Source organism: Rhinichthys klamathensis, unplaced genomic scaffold (assembly GCF_029890125.1).
Source record: "Rhinichthys klamathensis goyatoka isolate OS25496 unplaced genomic scaffold, OSU_Roscu_1.1 h1tg000830l_1, whole genome shotgun sequence".
Taxonomy (NCBI): domain Eukaryota; kingdom Metazoa; phylum Chordata; class Actinopteri; order Cypriniformes; family Leuciscidae; genus Rhinichthys; species Rhinichthys klamathensis.
The window spans coordinates 336,124-357,917 of NW_026607212.1; the positions used below are offsets into that span (position 1 = coordinate 336,124).

The 21,794-nt window shown below is 40.5% G+C and overlaps 1 protein-coding gene across 1 annotated transcript in view; it reads right to left on the minus strand.

Moving 5' to 3' along the window:
* Positions 1–1,216: 1,216 nt before the first annotated feature.
* The window catches only part of cacna2d2b (calcium channel, voltage-dependent, alpha 2/delta subunit 2b), a 40,330-nt gene continuing 19,752 nt past the window's right edge, over positions 1,217–21,794 (minus strand). The window contains exons 11-38 of the mRNA XM_056243731.1: positions 20,458–20,619; positions 19,794–19,904; positions 19,526–19,604; positions 19,289–19,338; positions 17,145–17,234; positions 16,986–17,051; positions 16,829–16,903; positions 15,822–15,896; positions 15,240–15,311; positions 14,945–15,016; positions 14,165–14,226; positions 14,000–14,076; positions 13,848–13,908; positions 13,661–13,758; positions 7,482–7,572; positions 7,343–7,405; positions 7,159–7,262; positions 6,359–6,457; positions 6,157–6,248; positions 5,990–6,037; positions 5,826–5,897; positions 5,007–5,159; positions 4,828–4,880; positions 4,620–4,675; positions 3,599–3,725; positions 3,415–3,524; positions 3,189–3,271; positions 1,217–1,838 (exon numbers count right to left, since the gene is read on the minus strand). Of these exons, the coding sequence (XP_056099706.1) occupies positions 1,737–1,838; positions 3,189–3,271; positions 3,415–3,524; positions 3,599–3,725; positions 4,620–4,675; positions 4,828–4,880; positions 5,007–5,159; positions 5,826–5,897; positions 5,990–6,037; positions 6,157–6,248; positions 6,359–6,457; positions 7,159–7,262; positions 7,343–7,405; positions 7,482–7,572; positions 13,661–13,758; positions 13,848–13,908; positions 14,000–14,076; positions 14,165–14,226; positions 14,945–15,016; positions 15,240–15,311; positions 15,822–15,896; positions 16,829–16,903; positions 16,986–17,051; positions 17,145–17,234; positions 19,289–19,338; positions 19,526–19,604; positions 19,794–19,904; positions 20,458–20,619 (2,403 nt within the window). The 3' untranslated portion in view covers positions 1,217–1,736. The remainder of the gene's footprint in view (positions 1,839–3,188; positions 3,272–3,414; positions 3,525–3,598; positions 3,726–4,619; positions 4,676–4,827; positions 4,881–5,006; positions 5,160–5,825; positions 5,898–5,989; positions 6,038–6,156; positions 6,249–6,358; positions 6,458–7,158; positions 7,263–7,342; positions 7,406–7,481; positions 7,573–13,660; positions 13,759–13,847; positions 13,909–13,999; positions 14,077–14,164; positions 14,227–14,944; positions 15,017–15,239; positions 15,312–15,821; positions 15,897–16,828; positions 16,904–16,985; positions 17,052–17,144; positions 17,235–19,288; positions 19,339–19,525; positions 19,605–19,793; positions 19,905–20,457; positions 20,620–21,794) is intronic.

The window sequence follows — 21,794 nt, forward strand, 5'->3', positions numbered from 1 at the left end:
ACCGAAACATCTCAATAAAAGCACGAAAGCGTCTCAAAATTCACACTCGATACATTTCGCAAGCAATATACATAACGTATCTTTTAAACTAAATCAAAATAAATACATATCGACCCTTCGATAGCATCTGTGAACTCAATGAGAACATAAAATTGGTCCATCGAATGGCTGTAAGGGTCGAGTGTCTTTCCAGTAAATGTCCTGAAATCATTATTAAGTTTAATAGCAGTTATCATTTTTCCCCCCAGCATGCAGCAGGACAGCGAGACATCAGCTTGCATTCTATTTCATTAAAACACACTAGATCAACTCAGTGTGGAATAACCATATTTACATCAAAGAATTTAAGAGTGCCTTTCTAAAGACAGAATCAGTAGAACATGTATAGTAAAACCCATACTGAATGCTAAAGGACGTGCGCGGGCGAGTCTCACGAGAAATCCCCCCAAATTCAACAGAAAAAAAATTAAAAGAAGAAAATGAAAGGTATTTGTATGAACACTGTGGATATTTCGCATTGTTACATTATTTTCAATTTGAATTTCAGTAAAAAAAAAATATTTAAATAATCACAAATTAAGGTAGTATAACAATTGCTAAAATTAGGATTTTTTCCACATTACAGTAATGAGAAAGTTTTTTTTCAATGAAGGATATTTGTAGGAACACTTGATTTTTTTGCGTTACGTTATTTTCATGTATTTTTACTGAATTACAGTAAAATACATTTAAATAATCACAAATTAAGGCAGTATAACTTGCTAAAATTTGAATTTTCCACATTACGGTAATGAGAATAAAGGTTTGGTTTTTTTTTTCATTATGGTAATGAGAGTTGTAAGGAAAATTCACTTTATTATTTTTTAAATCTTAATGGTCCTCAAAATAGGCTTCATTTTCTTTGTGCATTTTTTGGTTTGTTTTGATTTAGGGTGAAAAACGTATGTTTGCCAGGTTTCATGACATTCACCCTTATGCTGTAAACCAAAGTCAAGTTAACATTCAATACCGTGACTTTCTTCAGCATTCATTCAGGGTCACTCAAATCCACGTCCAGTGCTATTATTGGTCCATTCGGACAAGTGCGCCAAGGCACTGTTGGGTAACAAACCAGGCAGCAGTTTTATACACAATATATGCCCTTAAAACATTCGACTAAGCTGTAAATAAACACGAAGCGAAATCAAAATCTTTTTCTTTTTTCCTAAACAAAGCAGTTTGCGATAATACGGCATTCTCTTTTGGCAAGAAAGCCTTGGAACAAAATATTTAAATGAAAGCTGCGTGTCCCCCGCGTTTGAGCATCCACATACATCAGGGTTTGGCACTAAATCCAGAACAAAGCAAGACTCAAATAAACACTCAATGCGAGATTGTGATAATAACCGTCAAAACTTGTGTCGTGTTTCAGTCTTTCGAAAACAAACCAGGTCCTTTCCTGTTTTTGGATTTGGCAAGCAAAAATACTTCACGGCAGCAGAAAGGTTGTTGTTGTTTTTTTGTACGTTTTCCGAATATAAAGGTGAACGATTTAAGACATTTGTTGTTTTTTTGGATCTGCACAATGTCAGGGGTTACTAAGACATGTTTTCCCATCATGCTCTGCTGTAATGGCACACAGCTGGAATGCACCTCACGATGAGAAAGAGAGCTGGATAATCAGAAGGATGTCAGGAGAGGACCCGGAGTGTTGTACGGATGAGGGACAGGGAACACCAAAGCCAGTGGGACTCAGATTACGATCGTAGAATGAGGTAAAGCGACAATAACTGAATCCAGAGCAGAACTCCCATGGGACAGTGTAAAGAGTGAGCGCTGCCACACTCAGATGTGTTCTCCTGTGGGAAACGAGACATTTCGGTTAACATTCACAAACTCACTATCACAATGTCAGGCTGTTGCTAGTTTCTAGTGTGTTACTATGCAGTTTTAAAGTGTTCCAAGTGGTTTTAGTGCATTGCTATGTGGTTGCTTGAATGTCCTTGGCAGTCGGTAGCCCATTGTTATAAGGTTGCTAGGTTGTTATGAATGGTTTCCAGGATGTTGCTATATTGTTTCTTTGGTATTCTGGATAGTTGACAGGACATTATTATGTGATTACTTGAGAGTTCTGGGTGGGTGGTTGCTAGTTCGTTGCTAGGCAGTTGCTTTAGTGTTCTTGGTTGTTGCTAGAAGAATGTTATGAGGTTGTTTAGGTGTTCTGGGTGGTTGCCAGGATGTTGCTATGTGGTTGCTTAATTGTTCTTGGTGGTTGCTAGGATAATGTTATGAGGTTGCTAGGGTGTTCTGGGTGGTTGCCAGTATGTTGCTACGTGGTGGCTTGAGAATTCTTGGTGGTTGTTAGGAGAATGTTATAAGGGTGCTAGGGAGTTCTGGGTGGTTGCCAGGATGCTGCTATGTGGTTGTTTGAGTGTTCTTGGTGGTTGCTAGGATAATGTTATGAGGTTGTTAAGGTGTTCTGGGTGGTTGCCAAGATGCTGCTATGTGGTTGCTCAATTGTTTTTGATGGTTACTAGGACAATGTTATGAGGTTGCCAGGATGCTGCTATATGGTTGTTTGAGTGTTCTTGGTGGTTGCTAGGAGAATGTTATGAGGTTGTTAAGGTGTTCTGGGTGGTTGCTGCTATGTGGTTGCTCAATTGTTCTTGGTGGTTACTAGGACAATGTCATGAGGTTGCCAGGATGTTGCTATTTGTTTGCTTGAGAGTTATTGGTGGTTGCTAGGAGAATGTTATGAGGTTGCTAGGTTGTTCTGGGTGGTTGCCAGGATGTTGCTATGTGGTTGCTTGAGTGTTTTTGGTAGTTGCTAGGACAATGTTATGAGGTTTTTATGGTGTTGTGTGGTTGCCAGGATGTTGCTATGTGGTTGTTCAAGTGTTCCTGGTAGTCGCTAGGACATTGCTGTGAGGTTGTTAAGGTGTTCCGTGTGGTTGCCAGGATGTTGCTATGTGGTTGCTCAAGTTTTCCTGGTAGTTGCTAGGATGTTCTGGGTTGCTATGTAGTTTCTAGGGTGTTCTGGGTTCTTGGCAAGATGTTGCTATGTGGTTGCTAGAGCGTTCTGGGTGGTTGCCAGGGTATTGCTATGTGGTTTCTAGGGTGCAGTTACATTATACAATTCATCTTTACAAAATATCAACTAAAGAAGCAAAACAAACAGTGTTTGATAAGAGCAACAGACAGCAATTCACCTCTGAGTTGTAGTCGAAGCATTTGTCAGGTCCTTTCCGATAGCGGGCAGAATTTAACACATCACACGGGTTCTCTTCTTGAGCTGGAGAAGAAAACATTAAGGAAACGCCACAAGCTCTGTCTGTCATCCATCCATCAATCAAGCAGAAAACAGAGTATTTGAAGGTTAAAAGCAGATCTGTTAGTGTTGCTCTGTGAGCAGGGGATCATGGGAAGGAAGGATACACTTTGTTCTGACAGGCAGGAGTTTCTCGATCTCGCAAGAGCTGCAGGGCAGTGTCTCAGCCACCACAAACAACAGGTTCGTGTTTTCTATACGTTTGGCGTGGAACAACCTGACAGAAAGAATGTTTGTGTTCAGAAAAGTGTGTTCAAATGCACATAGGACTGTTGGCACACAAACACACACCTGGAGCAGTTCCCACAGTCCTGCAGCACATTGAAGGAGTTGGTGGTGTTGGTGAAGTAGAACTGACTGTGAACCGTCACGCAGCTGCTGCTCCCTTTAGTGTCTGAACCCTCAACCCAGGCGTCTGCTAGAAAACGGGTATAATGCAATCCAAGAATGATCAAAGCTCATTTAAAAATATATTCTATGAAGTATCAAGAGCAAATGTCTATTTAAAATCTGTGTGCTGTGTATTTATTGTGTTTGGAGTATTGCTTCATTACTTTAGAAACATGTTAATGCTATTTGTACGATACACCTTGTTGCTTTCTATGAGCGTTTCAGATGTTGAATTATAGAATGCGGCTTTAAGCCTCGTGCACACCAGGACAATTATCGCTCGTGCTTATCGACGACATTTAACGCCTCGTGACTAAGGGCGCCAATGTGAGTATGCACACCAACACGCAAAACGGCAGGCGGCCGCGTTAAAAACTGTCCGACCAATGAGAGCTGCTGAAGTTACAATATCGGCGTCTTTTCCGTCGTCTTTCCTCATTCAATAGAACAATAATTTCTTCATCGCTGGAGCTGCTGCTGCTGCTTGAAATATCCATGTTCTGTTTGCCAGTTAGCAAAAAGTGCGTGAATGGTTTTGGGAAGCACGGAAATACTGGCTCTCTTCTTCTTCTATGTGACAAGCGAGTGTCAGATGCGTAAAGTTGCACAGCGCCACCTTGTGTACTGTTTTTCAATAAGCGCCATCTACTGTCAGGGAGTGAATTTGCACATTCACTCTGCGTATCACCAGTGAAAATCGCTTGGGTATGAACACAAAGACACGTTGAAAAAGGCTGACGATAAGCGCGAGCGATAATAGTCCGGGTTTGCACGAGGCTTTAGAAGGTCCTGCTGAGAAAAACTTCTCCAACCAGCCTAAACAGCTAAAATGTGCCCTATAAAACAAGCCAACAGACCAGCCTGACCTGTTGTAGATGTTTTTTTTTTTTTTACAATGTGACAAAATCTGAGAAAAACAAACCTGTGGTGAACCAGCTGCTGTAGATAAGTCCATACAGGGACTGCTGGAGAACAGACCTGAAAGAGACCAGCGACATTAACGCATGAGTATCTGAAATGTTATCAAGACATGAACGGATATACCAAAACAGAATTTCACTTTCTTATATTTGATGTATATCTACTGAATGACAGGGACTGTTTTATCAACGTTCTCCAGTTGTACTCACCACGCTGCTGCTGACGTCCACCAGGCCAGACTGAGGAAATCAGCAATGGAGGGCTAATGACAAAAAAATTCTTTTAACACCTAAACACTGCGGCATTTCATCAGTTTCCCTACATGAGATTCAAATGGACTGCAGCACCATAAATGAATCAATGGAACATGAACAAATGAGTTTCTCACCACATAGAATCCTCTGTGTGCGGCTCCCGTGTGGCTGCTGGCCGTCGGCTCACAGGCCGACTGAAACTGGAAGGTCTGATGGCGGGCGTAGATTGAGTTGTTGTAGAGGGCGAACATCAGGTAGGGGTCAACCTCGCCGAAGAACAGCCCCACCTGAGACAGACGTGGACATAAAGACATGCTTATTAATATATTAAAGGGGACATATCATGAAAATCTGACTTTTTCTGTGTTTAAGTGCTATAATCGGGTCTCCGGTGCCTCTACCAACCCAGAAAACGTGAAAAGTGACAACCCAGTAACTTTGTTTTGGTAAGCCTTTCTCTGCAAGCATGTCAAAAAATATGCCGATCAGATTCTGATGTAGGAAAAGGATCTTATTATAATATTACCGCCCCTTAATATGCACGTTTACACCCATAGCGCTGCCATTTGATTTTCGCAAGCGACAACAGTGTAACCAGTTCTAACGCAATGGCAAAAGTTTGAGCAAAGCCTGCCATATAATGAATCATGATTAATGTGTAGCTAACACAAATGTGAATTTAATTTGAGTATACTACAATCTAAATGTATTATATTCTAAATATATATATATTTCGCCTCTCCATCCCATCCCAATTTTAAAGCATAATTTTTTTCCAAACCGAATTAATTAAATTAACATTAAATTGACAGCCCTAAATATAATATAATATAATGTAATATAATATAATATAATATAATATAATTGTGTTAAACATTTTTATAAGATTTTTATATATAGATAGATTTCATGTGACTATATAAATATTATTTTTGGTGTTGTGGAGCATCTACCTTTTTCCAGTGATCTCTCTGATTGGACATAACCAGGAAACCGCCATCATCAATCAGGTAACACAGCAGATCCTGAAACACACATTCAAAACCAGATCAACCAAAACGTGTACAGCCAAGAAGATCTGTTATCATGTAGAGTTTGAGTGTGCAGGTTTTCTCACATCGCTGTTCACTTCACAGTCCATCTCACAGGATCTGGACGGGCCACACTGCACAACACAAACATGAAGTTACAACATCTCACCACACTCATGCCAGTACAGATGAACATAATGTGAGAGGGGTGATGTTTTTCTTCCATAATTCCCCTTTTCCAAAGAAATCTGACCTTATGTGCGGACTGTCTGCTGTCTGATACGTTGCTGGCGAGGATCTTGAACTTGTCGACCCAGGCCTCAAAATCCAGCTTAACGCCGACCACTAATAACAGGAACACACGATGAGGATTGTCAGAGTACAATGTGATTTTAAACCTCCACCGTAATGATTTATCAGCTTTGTGTCAAATCGTTTTTTTCTGAGAAACACACCAGCAGGCCTCATGGTTTTGCCTCCGATCACGACCTCCACAGCGGTGGTGACCAGAATCCCCACAGTGCCGTTCTCTGAGATTAACAGATCATCCATCGCTAGACACAAACATCACAGTCATTCAAACGGTGAAAATTTTACATAAAGGGATGAATATCACCCATTCTTAATGTATAAATTCAACAGGAAATCAAAATGGACTTGATTTAGTGTCTTAACAAATGTTCGGTTTTATTGCACAAAAATGTCTTCATAATCTTTTGTAATTACTTGCAACTTCTAAAACCGGTATGAAATGTATGAACCATCTAATCAATCTGTAAAAGACAAGACCCTCCCAGTCCCAACTTTTATTTTCTCATTGAATATCCTAACGATTGTCACATTATGAAAGTTAAATGGGTTCAGTTTTACAGTTGATAATTGTGATTTTATTTAGCGGTTGAGCAATATGGCCTCATATCTACAGAACATGGTGGCTAATAGCTGATTTAATGATGCTAAAATTTAAATGCAATTTAATGAACAAAAAATAACATTTACTCCAAAAATTAGAAATATAAAAATACACTATACTAATATTATTTTAATTGATTCAATAAAATTCTATAAATATTATAAAATAAATATATATATTTTTTAAATATAGTTTTGTTATAAAAATGTATATAATGTAGATACCAGTACATTTTGCAGCAGAGACAGTTATTGTTATAAAAAAAAAAAAAACATTATTATCCATTGGTTGATTTATTGGTCTGCCACTTTTTGCTTAGTGTTTGTAATTTATTGGGCTCACAGTCTCGTGTTGGCGCTCTGAAGATGTAGCCTTTGTTGTCCAGACTGCGACGGAAGAAGTTTGAGTTCAGAGGCTCGGGGTCCTCTTCCCATGATTCAGCAGCCCTGAAACACACACACACATATTATAACGAAGCCTCTAGTAATTGTAATGTCATTACAGTACCAGCAGTGTCGTCACTCACATGTTGGGGTAAACGCGTGTGACGCCTCCATTGGTGGACGCGAACAGCGCCAAGAAGCCGTACCTGCAGAAATCAGATTGTATTGAACAGCTGAAAGTTCAACTGAAAATTCAACTGACTCTGACGGGTCTGATCTTACGTGTTGAGGTCTTTGTTCTGCCAAACGCGTGTGGCGAGCTGCCAGAGGATCATAGAATCCAAGATCAGGTTATGAATGAGTCCCTGATCACCTGTGACCACGGTTAAAAACATGCAATTATGAGATTCTCACAGTTAATAAATAAAGTCTTCACATTTCAGATGGCGAGAAAATATTGAATTGTGCATTATGATTTAGTCTTAGTTCGTGAGGATTTTGTAGTTATTAGTTATTAGGACTGTGCCCTCTGTTCCATGCCAGCCAACCTCAGGCATATTCTCACAGGGTGTAAAACAAGCCTCACCCAAGGACGCTATACTTGGCGTCACAACCAAGTCCTAAAAAACCTTGCGTCCGCCCTGGAGGACAAGCGAGCTGCCACCAACTCCCTACCACCCCCAGCAGCATCACACCCCTTACGGACGACGTTTGTCCGTGAAGGGGCAAAACCACCGAAGAGCAGCTCTACACCATCAGAGCGAGACCAGCTGCGCTTGGCCCGCGACTGGAAAATGCTGGCTGACATTGGTCGGCAACTTGTGTTTCCTCCCGAGATCGTAACCACCACCCTAAGACCTGACATGGTGCTCTGGTCCAGTTCACTCAAGAAGGTCTTCATTATTGAGCTCACAGTACCCTGGGAGGACTCGGTAGGTGAGGCTTATGAGCGAAAACATCTGCGCTATGGCGATCTAGCTACCGAAGCACGGCATCATGGTTGGAACACAGAAGTCCGACCAGTGGAGGTGGGCTGCAGAGGTTTTGTGGCAACATCTACGACCAGACTGCTTAAAGACCTGGGAATTAAGGGCCAGAGTCAGCGTTCGGCAATCAGAGCTGTATCGGAGGCGGCAGAAGGTAGCAGTCAGTGGCTCTGGATGAAGAGGAAAGACCCCAGCTGGGCCCCGAAGTGAGAGGGCCAGGAGGTATGCGGTCAACAATGCTTGACTCAGGGAGGAGGACGCCCCTGCCATGCATAGTCCCACGGGATGTTGGCTATCAACAACAAGGCAACTCCTATGACTAATTGGGAATGGGACGCAAGCGTAGGATTGATCACCCTGTCGCTGGCCGCCTGTGGGGAGGGTGTATAGTGTGAAAGGCCGAAACACCCTAGGAACCAAAGGTACACTACTGACGATGCGCTCCCAAATTTTATCAGACTCACTGTTCATGAACTCTTGGAAGTGCTTGCACAAAGGATAGTAACATCTTATCCTGTGTTCTTGGAATCTGAATATCTGGACTTGTCCAGTGACTACTGAGAAAGATCAGCTGACAACAGGGGAAAGTCCTTGTGGCAGCACGGAGAGACGGCTGACAGGAGGGAATAGACCCCACTGGGACAGTCACGGGTTAGCTTCCCATTTCTGTAGTTTCCCATGCTTCGCAGTATGTTGGAAACACCCGCTTTAGCTACAGAAAGGCAAAATACGAGAATACCCCTAGAGTCTGCGAGAGCGGGGGCGGAAGATGACTCATTAACTGACAACATGATAACGACAGGACTGGAAATGACTACGAGTAATAAGAGCACAGCACAAGAGAACACCACAGCAACTCTCACAAGTTCCGCTGTAACGGCGGGCCACAAACAGATGCAGGTATGTGTCTGTGGTTGGAGGAAAGTTACATCACATCATGGGTTGAGGATCCACCAGGGGAAGAAGGGGTGTTTGGGTATAGAGAGACAGAGGCCTCGCATTGATCACTTTCTGCGAAAGCGATCAAATCAGTCGAATGAAGCACAGCAACTGGACGCAAACCATAGCTTGCAGTGCATCAGTACCACTGTCATGGAGGATGTAAACTCAAGCACCGAAGTAACAACTGAGGTGGAACCAACAACAGGTGTGGAACTCACCCAGCCTCCCAGACCTGCAGTCGAGAGGAGACTGCCAGGGCACAGATCGTATGTGAAGTGGCCTGGCGCCAGTGACAAGAAGTTGTGGGAAACAGTGAATACTGACCTTACCTTGATCCTCCGAAAACTTCGAGGCACAGTGGAGAAGAAGTTGGAAAGGATGGGGGACATCATTTATGAGTACGGGGTAGAACGTTTTGGAGTGCAAGAGGCAAAAGGCGGGAGAAAGGTTCCAACCCCACCAGTTTCCAGGAGGCAACAAGAACTCAAGCGCCTCGTTCAAGAAAGGAGACAGCTTAAGAAACAGTGGAAGAAGGGCTCGGAGGTGGAAAAGGCGGGCATAGAGGCGCTTCAGGCTGACATTAAAACCCGGTTGGCATCCCTCCGTAGAGCAGAGAACCTACGGAAACGCAGAAGGAAGAAAGAGCAAACTAGAACTCGATTCTATAAAGATCCCTTCAAGTTCCTTAAAAGTCTCTTCACGAAGGAAAAAAGTGGAGCTCTAAAAACAACAAAGAAAGACCTAGAGGAGCACCTGAGAATAACAAACTTTGACTCAAAGCGACATGAACATCTGGCTATCCCATCAGATATCCCACCCATTGAACCCCCGGAACATCATATTGAGACCAGCCCTCCGACATGGAAAGAGGTGGAAAACATAGTTCGACGGGCAAGATCAGCATCAGCCCCGGGGCCAAATGGAGTCCCGTACAAAGTGTATAAGAACTCACCAGACGTCCTGAGGTTCCTCTGGAGGCTTATGAGAACGGCTTGGCAGAAGAAGATAATACCCAAAGTGTGGCGTAGGGCAGGCGGGGTCCTGATCCCTAAGGAGAAGAATGCAGTGAACATCAGCCAATTCCGCCCAATTTCCTTACTGAATGCCGAGGGTAAAATCTTCTTTAGGGTCATTGCCCAGAGGATGGCCGTGTTCCTGCAAAGGAATGCGTACGTCGATACATCTGTACAGAAGGCAGGAATATCAGGGTTCTCTGGCTGCTTGGAACATTCCAGCATGATCTGGCACCAGATCCAAATGGCCAAAGTGGAGAAAAGGGACCTCCATGTAGTTTTCCTCGACCTCGCCAATGCATTTGGTTCTGTGCCCCATGAACTCCTGTGGTCTGCCTTCAGATTTTTCCACATACCGGACACCATCACAACCCTGGTGAAGGCGTACTTCCAGGATCTGCAGTTCTGTTTCACCACCTCAGAGTTCACCACCTCATGGCAATGCCTGAATGTAGGTATAATGGCGGGATGTACAATTTCTCCGTTAGCATTTATAATGGCAATGGAGGTTATCATCAGATCCTCAAAATGGGTTGCTGGTGGACAGCGAGTCGACTCTGGCGTCCGTCTCCCTCCACTTAGAGCCTACATGGATGACATTACAACACTGACCACCACTGTTCCATGCACCAGGAGACTGCTCAGAAAACTCGAGGAGAACATCAGCTGGGCTCGTATGAAGATAAAACCATCTAAATCACGCAGCATCTCGATTGTGAAGGGAGTACTGTCTGACCTGAAATTCTTCATCGGAGATGACCAAATCCCAACAGTGTCTGAGCAGCCAGTAAAAAGCCTTGGAAGGTGGTATGATGCAAACCTGAAGGACAAAGACCAGGTGCAACAGCTGCGCAAAGACATCAGTAGTAGCCTACAGTCCATCGACAACACCCAGCTACCTGGAAAGTTAAAGGCCTGGTGTCTGCAGTTTGGTCTCCTACCCCGGGTGTTGTGGCCCCTAGTAGTGTATGAGGTCCCAATCACAATAGTTGAGAAGATGGAAAGAGGAGTCACAGGCTACTTAAAGAAGTGGCTCGGAGTTCCAAGCTGCCTTACCTCCATAGGCCTCTATGGAGATGGTGTCCTCAAGCTGCCCCTCACCAGTCTAACAGAGGAATTCAAGTGTGCAAAAACCAGGCTCCAGATGACACTGAATGAATCTCGAGACCCAGTGGTGAGTAACAACGCACCGACCTTGGCAACTGGGCGTAAATGGAGGCCAGGAAAAGCAGTCCAGGAGGCAACTGCAGCCCTCAGACATGCTGATATTGTGGGTCATGTTCAGCAAGGGAGAGGAGGCCTTGGGTTAACTAGCCGTGCTGTTTGGAGTAAGGCCACTGCAACAGAGCGGCGGCAGATGGTAGTGCAGGAGGTACGCCATCAGGAGGAGGCTGCAAGGTGGGCCAAGGCAGTCTCTCTTGCCAAACAGGGACAGTGGACTCGATGGGACAGTGTGGAGAAGAGGAAGATTAGCTGGAAGGATCTGTGGGCCATGGAAGCGAGGCGGTTGAGCTTTTCCATCAGAGCAACGTATGACGTCCTTCCAACACCAGTTAATCTTCACCAATGGTATGGTGAAGATCCGGACTGTGCCCTCTGTTCCATGCCAGCCAACCTCAGGCATATTCTCACAGGGTGTAAAACAAGCCTCACCCAAGGACGCTATACTTGGCGTCACAACCAAGTCCTAAAAAACCTTGCGTCCGCCCTGGAGGACAAGCGAGCTGCCACCAACTCCCTACCACCCCCAGCAGCATCACACCCCTTACGGACGACGTTTGTCCGTGAAGGGGCAAAACCTCCGAAGAGCAGCTCTACACCATCAGAGCGAGACCAGCTGCGCTTGGCCCGCGACTGGAAAATGCTGGCTGACATTGGTCGGCAACTTGTGTTTCCTCCCGAGATCGTAACCACCACCCTAAGACCTGACATGGTGCTCTGGTCCAGTTCACTCAAGAAGGTCTTCATTATTGAGCTCACAGTACCCTGGGAGGACTCGGTAGGTGAGGCTTATGAGCGAAAACATCTGCGCTATGGCGATCTAGCTACCGAAGCACGGCATCATGGTTGGAACACAGAAGTCCGACCAGTGGAGGTGGGCTGCAGAGGTTTTGTGGCAACATCTACGACCAGACTGCTTAAAGACCTGGGAATTAAGGGCCAGAGTCAGCGTTCGGCAATCAGAGCTGTATCGGAGGCGGCAGAAGGTAGCAGTCAGTGGCTCTGGATGAAGAGGAAAGACCCCAGCTGGGCCCCGAAGTGAGAGGGCCAGGAGGTATGCGGTCAACAATGCTTGACTCAGGGAGGAGGACGCCCCTGCCATGCATAGTCCCACGGGATGTTGGCTATCAACAACAAGGCAACTCCTATGACTAATTGGGAATGGGACGCAAGCGTAGGATTGATCACCCTGTCGCTGGCCGCCTGTGGGGAGGGTGTATAGTGTGAAAGGCCGAAACACCCTAGGAACCAAAGGTACACTACTGACGATGCGCTCCCAAATTTTATCAGACTCACTGTTCATGAACTCTTGGAAGTGCTTGCACAAAGGATAGTAACATCTTATCCTGTGTTCTTGGAATCTTTGCAAATATATTACTTTTATTTAATTATGAGTCCTGTAATATAATAATGTCATATTTAGTATCAATACTAGCTGTACTATTAAGTACTCAATGCTGTAATATGTAGCCATTAGCTGTAATATTTAGAAATCAACATGTATTAATTAATATAATTATATTTAATAAGAGCTGTAATATTATTTAATAGTGTACTATATAATTAGATCTGCAATATTTAGTAATAATTGCTGAAATATTTAGTGATTGATACTGTACTATTTAATTAGAGCTGTAATATTTAGAAATGAATGCTGAAATTGTTATTAATAAATAGTGTAATATTTATTAATCAATGCTTTAATATTTAATTAGAGCTGCATATTTAGTTATCTAATATTTAGTAATCAATACTGTAAAATGTAGTGATCAATACTGAAATATTTAATAACGCTGTAATATTTAATTATTACTGTAAATAGAGCTGTATATGCAGTAATAAATGCTGCTATATTTAATTAGAGATGTAATATTTTTTGATCTATAGTGTAATATTTCATTAAAGCTGTATATTTTATAATAAATGCTGTTATATTCAATTAGAGCTGTAATATTTAGTAATCAATACTGTAATATTTAGTAATCAATAGTGTAATATATAATTAAAGCTGTATATTTAATAATAAACACTGTAATACTTAATAATCATTACAGTAATATTTAGAGCTGTTTATTTAGTAATAAATGCTGCTATATTTAATTAGAGCTGTCATATTTAGTAATCAATATTATATTTATCAGAACTGTATATTTAGTAATCGATGCTGTAATATTTATTAATCAATTTTGTAATATTTAATTACAGCTGTAATATTTAATAATGAATGCTGTAATATTTTAATTATCAGAGGAAAAAATCAGTCATAATCAGTGCTGGTGTTGTTCTCCGGTTTACTCACAGTCTTCAGATTCAGGTGAAATCTCCACCATCAGAGACAGGAAGTTCGCCAGGAACTGTGTGTTATTCTCAGCCAACTGCAGACGCTTGCAGTATTCTCTACAGATAGAGAGAGTCTGTAAGCTCACATACATATACACAATTATATTTAACAGAGGAAGTATCATATTAAATCTATGTGCACAAACCTGGGGGCCAGAAACACATGACCAGCGGACTCAAAAGAGTTCGGCAGCAGAGACTGTAAATCTGAGAGAAGGGCAGGAGAGATTAGTGAGGATGAAACAGCAGGATCACTAATCTTACACAAGACAGCATCCGTATTAAAGGAAACACTCACACTGCAGCTGTAGCATGACATCGCTGAGATCAGCCTGGATGTAATACTCATTGTACGGAGGAAGTACCAGACCCAGACTGCAGGGGGCGACACATGGAAACAACCAATGAGTTCAGAATGTTTGACGTCAAACTGTACGATCAGAACAGCCCAATCGACTCATACCTGTAATCAGTGTCGTTAATTGGTGTCCAGGAGTAAATGCGTATGACATCATCAATGTAGCGCTGCAGGAAAAACATTTCAATTTCAGACATTTTTACGCAAGGTTTTTAACGGTGTATTGATGGCGCGTTCACTAAGATGTAGCAGAAAAGTGCACAGATCTCTTCCAATCTGTGGTATTCTTGTAAGATTTCAAAACTAAACGTCTCTCTAGCCATTTTATGTGTGTCTCAAATAGAAGAGCACTAAAAATTTTTATTTAGTGCACTTAAATAATGTAGTGCACACTATTTCCGATGGATTTTTGAAGTAAGCATCCATGTTTTGCACTCTTGAGAAACTTGTCATTCGCTCTAAAAATGTTTGCGTTTCACTGAGAAACTTTGCGTTCGGTTGAAAAACCTTCGAGTTTTTGAGAGCGAACAAAAAGGTTTTTTGAGCGAACGCAAAGTTTATCCGGGGGGAATGCAAAACTTTTGCGAGAGAAAGCAAAAGCATTGAAAAGGTTTTAAGATGTAATTTTCTGTAAAAACTGGAGTACTCTTACAAAATGCTCAATGTACTTTAACATTAGTAGTGAATTATATACTTCTATTGCATATTTGGGTCATAACGCAATTATGCAAATTGGGATGCAGCTAATTAATGACATCGTTTAGGGCATCATAGACATGTATATCTGAAATTTGAAACTGTAATTTTGAGCCATATATAGAAAGTCATGTCCCAGATATCACACATGTCCTAGTTTCATCTGACACATTAATTGCACACACTTGCCTCGTCCACTGATTTAATTAGAGTTTTGATCGTCATTTCTCCTGATCGCCCATCAATCATTTGCCGACGAATCTGAAAAGGATCAAAAGCAGGCGTTCGAACGTTATCCATGAGCTCCTGCTGATTTAACATACATTATCAGACAAATGATTCGCCCAAATGTCATATTTAACTCATGAAGTGAGTGTGCCGGTGCCGCCCACTCCGAAAACAATGATTCATTTATTATGAACAACAGAGAAAGATGCGAGTTCATTGGAGGATAATGAGAACTGTTGATCAGTAAAGACGGCACCTCCTGTTTACTACTGTCTTCTACTTCTGCGTCCAGGAAGTCCAGTGTCACCGGCTCTGGCAAATCCTCTTCCTGCAATGAGACAAACATCAGCACAAACCAGGGTTATTATCGCTAACTAAAACTAAAACATTTTCGTTACTTGAAATAAAATAAACGGTAACTGAAATTTATATATTTTTTTATTTCAGCTACTTGCCAAGGCAACAAATCTATTTTTATTTAGTTTAACTTTAAGTACTAAAATAAAAAATAAAAAATAAACTATATGGATATATTTAAAAAAACACAAAAAAATGACAAAAAATGCACAACACAATTACTAAACCTATAACTCAAATTAAAATGGAAATATAAATAAAAATATATCAATTATACTGAAATAACACTGAGACAAACACACAATCATGAGCATGATGAATCTTACGAAACCCGTCAAGAACATATTGCATTCCCCAAAATAATACAAAATACAAAAATGGGCTGTTGGTGCATTTTGTTCATGAAAATGAAATTATTAAAAGACAAATGAGCGGGATTGTTTAGTCCTTTCGGTTTGCACACAGACGATCAGAGTCTCACTCGAGGCTGCAGGTTCGGATGCATGAGCACGTATCCATTTGGGTCGATGGCGAAGATGTATCCGTTTGCTCCCAGCTACACACAGAGAACGAGAAAAACAGTCTGTGATGATGTTTCCTGATTCTCATAGTGGAGGGATTAAAGACTAGTTTTTATACAATAAATAATAATACTATTACAATATACTGTATGATATAAATCAACAATTGCAACTGAGACATACACAAAATTGCTCAAATTAAATGCCATGATAAAATTGTTATCATGCTTTAACCTTTAACATGAAGGTGTAAAACCTCCTTAACCATATTTAGAAAAACACACTAATAATATGTTTACAATATAATAAAAATTACGTTTACAATGTAACATAATAAAATATTGTTATATCAGTAACATACATTTGAAAAAAACCTTGTTAACCACATTTACAAAAAAGAATAATGTACATTAATATATTTATAATATAATATAAACTAATAAATGTCTATACTGTAATATAATATATATTTAATCAGTAACACAATTAGTGATTAAAAAACATATATTAATAATATGCATTATGTTTACAATAAAATATAAATGAAAATGTTTATAAAATGTTTATAATGTGATATAATAAATGAATACACATTTTTATTAAAATATGTATTTTCACAAATATAAAAAAAACGTAACCATTTTAGTTAACCATCAGTGTATATTAATATATTATTAATATGATAAAATATGAATGTTTTATCATCACACACATTTTTAAACACCTCATCAACCACATTTAGAAAAACATTAACAACATAATATTATATAATATAAAATAACATCATATAAAATAACAATATAATATAATATAAAAGTGTTAATATGTTAACTTTTTAATGTGGTAACACCTAACCTTTTTAGAGAAAAACATAAATAAATCGACCTAAAGAGGTTACACCAACAAAACTAGAAGGAAAAAGTAGCTCTAGATAACAATTGCAGGTTGTGCGTGTAGAAGACTTCACCTTGTACTGTGGCGTGAGTCTCTTCAGCTCATCCAGATGAACGTCGACCCCCATCACCCCTAACAGCAGCTGATTCTGAACACACAAACACTGCCATCAATGCTCTGCACACAGCAGAGTCCAGCGTGATGATGATCCATCAGTAATCGAGCGTCACCTGAGAGTTTCCGTCTATGGTGAGGTTGAAGACCGGCATCGTCCCCGTCACCACCAGCCCCAAACCCTGTGAGCGAAACAGAAACTCATGTTTCAGTACGACGGACCCAAAGCGGCCCATATGTTTCAGAGACAGCAGGAGGGTGGAAGCGACTCTCACCAGAGCATCCTGATAGACGTTGGTCCATTGCACCTGCTTGGCACTTCTACCTGCCAGAACCATGGGGCGGCCCAGTACGTCCAGATACTCCTGTGACACACATTCATTCAAGCATTTTACCTTCCTGAAAATACCACTATTTGTGTTTAAGTTAAGGCTGAGTGATTTGGCCAAATAAATAAAATAAAAATTCTAAGATTATGAAAATAACAATACATCTTGATATTTTTGACTATATTGAATATCTCAATGTTATGTATTTTTTTCCATTCAGAGGAACAATAATAATTGTATGCACCACTATAACGAAACATACCAATACTTACTTGACCCACACAAATTGCATAAAACAAATAACACTATTAAAATAACTTGTTGCTCTCATACTTGCAAATTGGTAAACAAAGAAGCACAGATGTTGTATAAAATCAGTTAAAAAATGAACTGAAATAAGTTGTTTGCTACTGAATTTTGAATCAATTTGAATCACACTATTAAAGAGTCGCTGATTTGAGAGTTGCAAGACAACATTTTTGAGTGAAGCACATATGTCGTGTAAAACAAATCAATAACGAATCGATTTGTTGAAATGGACACTTTGAACTGATTCACAGAATTATTTGAGTTAAGCACGTCAAATTAACAAATTAGTTAAGAATTGATTAAATGAAACTAGTGCTGTCAAACGATTAAAATATTTAATCGTAATTAATCGCATTAATGGTGTAGTTAACTCGCGATGAATCACAATTAATCGCACATTTTTATCTATTCTAAATGTCTCTTGATTTCTTTTTGTCCCATTCTTTTTTTCTAATTTTAATGCTCTTATCAACATGGAAAAGTGGATCGGCTTGCTTTGTGCAAATGTTTTTTTTTAATTGAAAACAACATTGAAAATACTGTGTTCAATTTCACACTAACATTCTCACTTGGAGCAAATAATCTCTCACACAATATAACACTGTCCATCAATAAAAGGGTCAAAGAAATACTGACGAGGTCCTGATATTGACGAGGGGGCGGAGAATTCGCATCAGCTGTGTGTGTGTGTGTGTGTGTGCTTGGCCATCAAGTGGTATTTCAGACTGGACTTGCTGCGATGATGATACCTCAGTTCACAACGAAAAAACACACAGATCACTTTGGTCTTGTCAATGGAACCATTTGGCAACTTTTTAAAAGTAAACTTTCCATTCAGAATCTTATTGGCATCCATTTCGGCGTCTCGCGCTCGTCATCCACTCAAAACGTAACGTTAACCTATTTGGCCGGCTCGCAAGCCTAAACAAGTGTGTGCGGCGTCGTCCCTATTGTTTTGTTTCCGTCTAGTTAGATCCGCTTGCGCTTTCAAAACGTCCTCGCGCGGCGCAAGCCATTTAAATGAATGGGTTTCATAGCGCAGCGCAGCGCCACGCATGCCGCGTCCTGTTGCAAAAGCATGTGAAAAAAACTACAAAGTTTGCTAGGCCAAAAAGACCGTTAATCGTGCGATAAAAAAATGAACGCCGTTAAAATGGGTTTGCGTTAACGCCGTTAATAACGCGTTTAACTGACAGCCCTAAATGAAACTTTTTCACTGAAACAAATCAAATGTATAAATCAACTCACTGACTGAATTGTGAATCAGTTTGAATCATACCATTAAAGTGTTTTGTTTCCCATATACTCGCGAGACAACAAATATTTTTGAGTGAAGCACGTCATATAAACAAATCAGTCACAAGTCGATTAATCGAATCAAATGTACCAACTAAATTGCGAATCAGTTTGAATCATACGAAGTGTTTTGTTTATAACATACTGTACTTGTGGGCTGCGAGATTGTGGGCGGAATTGATTCGTAACAAATCAGTTATGAATTAATTCATTAAAAATGAACACAGAAACTAATCAGATTTACCAGATCTAACATTGATTTTGCTACTGAATTTTTAATCAGTTTTCAATTACACTACTAAAGTATCTCATATTTGCGAGTTTCAACGGAATGAATAATTGTGAAAGCAACCTCGTCTTTAGTAACCTTAACTAAATAAACCAAGGCGCATTAAAATCATAAAATCATTTACAATGTTGCTTAATTTGATATTGCCAGCCATAACAGGAAAAAACTTGCACACATTAATATGTGTGTAACTCACCTGGGTGTTAATCCTTATAGCACAGATGGAGCGGATCTCAAAATAGTATCCTGCGGAGACAGAGAGACACTTAGTGAGATGTCACATGTCATTTCTGTATATTTCAACATGCATCAGCATATAAATCTACTTAAATTATCATAGTAAGGGCAGACATTTGTTTTTTTTAGGAAGAAGTCGCATTTTTACAAGGAAAAATCTCCACCAGCGTCTCCTCCAATTGAGCATGTGTCTCACCCTTATTAGCACATGCGATCCACTGCAGCGGAGTGACATCATAATTGTGCTGCCCCACCGAGAACGTGAACACACGGACCTGCAGATGCCATCACATATCCCACAATTACCCCGGCAAATTAGACAGGAAACAAGCTGTTTCACTGGAGGAAAGGGCTAATTATGAGGAACACACACTTCCAGAAGACAACAGCAGAGCAGAAACACAAGACGCTCAACACACAATGAAGATATAAATCATATCATGTCAGGAAAGTGATGATCAGACCGTCTTATTGGGCCAGTTGTACTGCTCGAAGATGTCCTGAGCTCGGTCCTCCCCTCCGTCAGTAAATAACATGATGATTTTATTGCAGTTGGCTCGAGGAACATTCGTCTTCTGTGTGAGAACGAGAAACGGAGAGAGAGATTATAACACTGTGTCCGAACCAAAAAAGCAAGCAACAAATCATCACATCTAGGTCGAGGTCTGGTTTCTTCTATTGCGTCGAGGTGGGTAGCTCCGCCCACGGTGAAATCTCATTGGTCCAAAACTCACGAAATGCAGGTGTGTGTTAAAGAAATATTCTGGGTCCTGTACTAGTTCAGCTCAATCTGCAGAATTTGTGGAGTGAATTTTTACAAACTTAAATTCCAAAACTGACCCAGGAAGTCAAAAGGTGTAAGCAGATTTTAAAGCCAATATGAGAGTAAATCATTATTTTTTATAGTCATATTAGGGTTTATGGCATCGCATTATAGCAATGAAGTTGTGAAATGGATATAACAAAGGTGAGTAAGTGATTTTCTGCACTAAAATCATGTTAACACTCATATTGTTCACGTCTTTTGGTTGTACTGTTGACACATTGAGTATTTATATAGGCCTAAGCCATATATTCCGCCACAAATGCTGTCGATGAACTTCGCATGTAAATTGTGTTCAGACTCACGTTGAGCAGCTGGTTGAAGGCGAAGTGAAAGCCGGATTTGTAATCGGTGGTTCCTTTGGCCTGCATCTGCTGCACGGCCTCTTTAAAGATCTTTTTGTTGCGTACATTGGCCTGAACCAGGTGCCTAAAGCAGGGCACCACTGCCTCGGCCTTCTCGTTGAACTACCACAGAACGAGAGAGGAAATACAGCTCAAGTAAATGTACAGGTTCATGAATTATATATAAAAAAGAATAAACAGTGAATATTTAACACATGACTAACTTAGTAGCTTTTAGGGGTGTAACGATACACAAACCTGACGGTTCGGTTCGTCCCACGGTTTTGAGGTCTCGGTTCGGTTCGGTTCTTTTCGGTGGGGTGGGGGGGTTTAGAAAGCTAAAATTGCTTTTATTTTTTATTAAACAGTGCTTTAATGAACAAATTGAGTCCTTGTCTTTAAATTAATTCAATTACAAGTAAACGTTTCTCGAAGGATAACAAAATTATCTGCTAATGCTGTAAACTACAGCCCTTACTTGCACATTACTATAACATTAAAGCTTAACAAGCCTAGACTTTTAGCCTAAATGATATAATAATAATCAACACTCAAATAACAAATTGTATGAAAACATGTAAACTGCACATAAGGTAATTTTTGCATTAACATGTTTTTACTCTAATTTGTTATTGTTATATAATAATTTACACAGTTGCTGTTATTTTCATGACAACTATTTTAAACAAACATCATAAACAGGTTAAGTAAAATATAATATATAGGCTAATATATAGCATTTATTTAGTGAAAGAGTTAGCAAACCAGCAAGCTGTGGACACTGAATGACTTGCCTGAGGTAAATATAAAGCTATGTGAAAAACTAAGCGTTTTATTGACGTATTTCCGCTGTTGAAACACTGATTGAGTGTTTACACGAGTTATGATGCCTTTCAGTAAGTATACTGTATCTTTCAACTTACCTTCGGGTGTCCATTCATGTTTATTCTGTAACTGAGGAAGAGATGATCGCGCTCCGCGCTGCCGCATGCATACAGTGATATCTGTCACGCCACATCTAAGAGCGCCAAAACGGCATTTATTGTTTGCATTTCGTGATCAAATAGACATAATTTGAAAGATTACACCTTGCTTATTATCAAAAGTAACAAAACACTGAGCTTATTGCGATTATATGTGGTTAATGGTGGTTAGGCAACAACCCTGTATTCGTTGTGTACACATAACACATGAGGTGCAATGAGCTTATTATTCTGGGCGGGGCAGCAGGGGGCGGGGCGTGTTCGGTTCGCCATGAGAGTATCGCGATACGTATCGTGGGTGGTGTATCGCGGTTT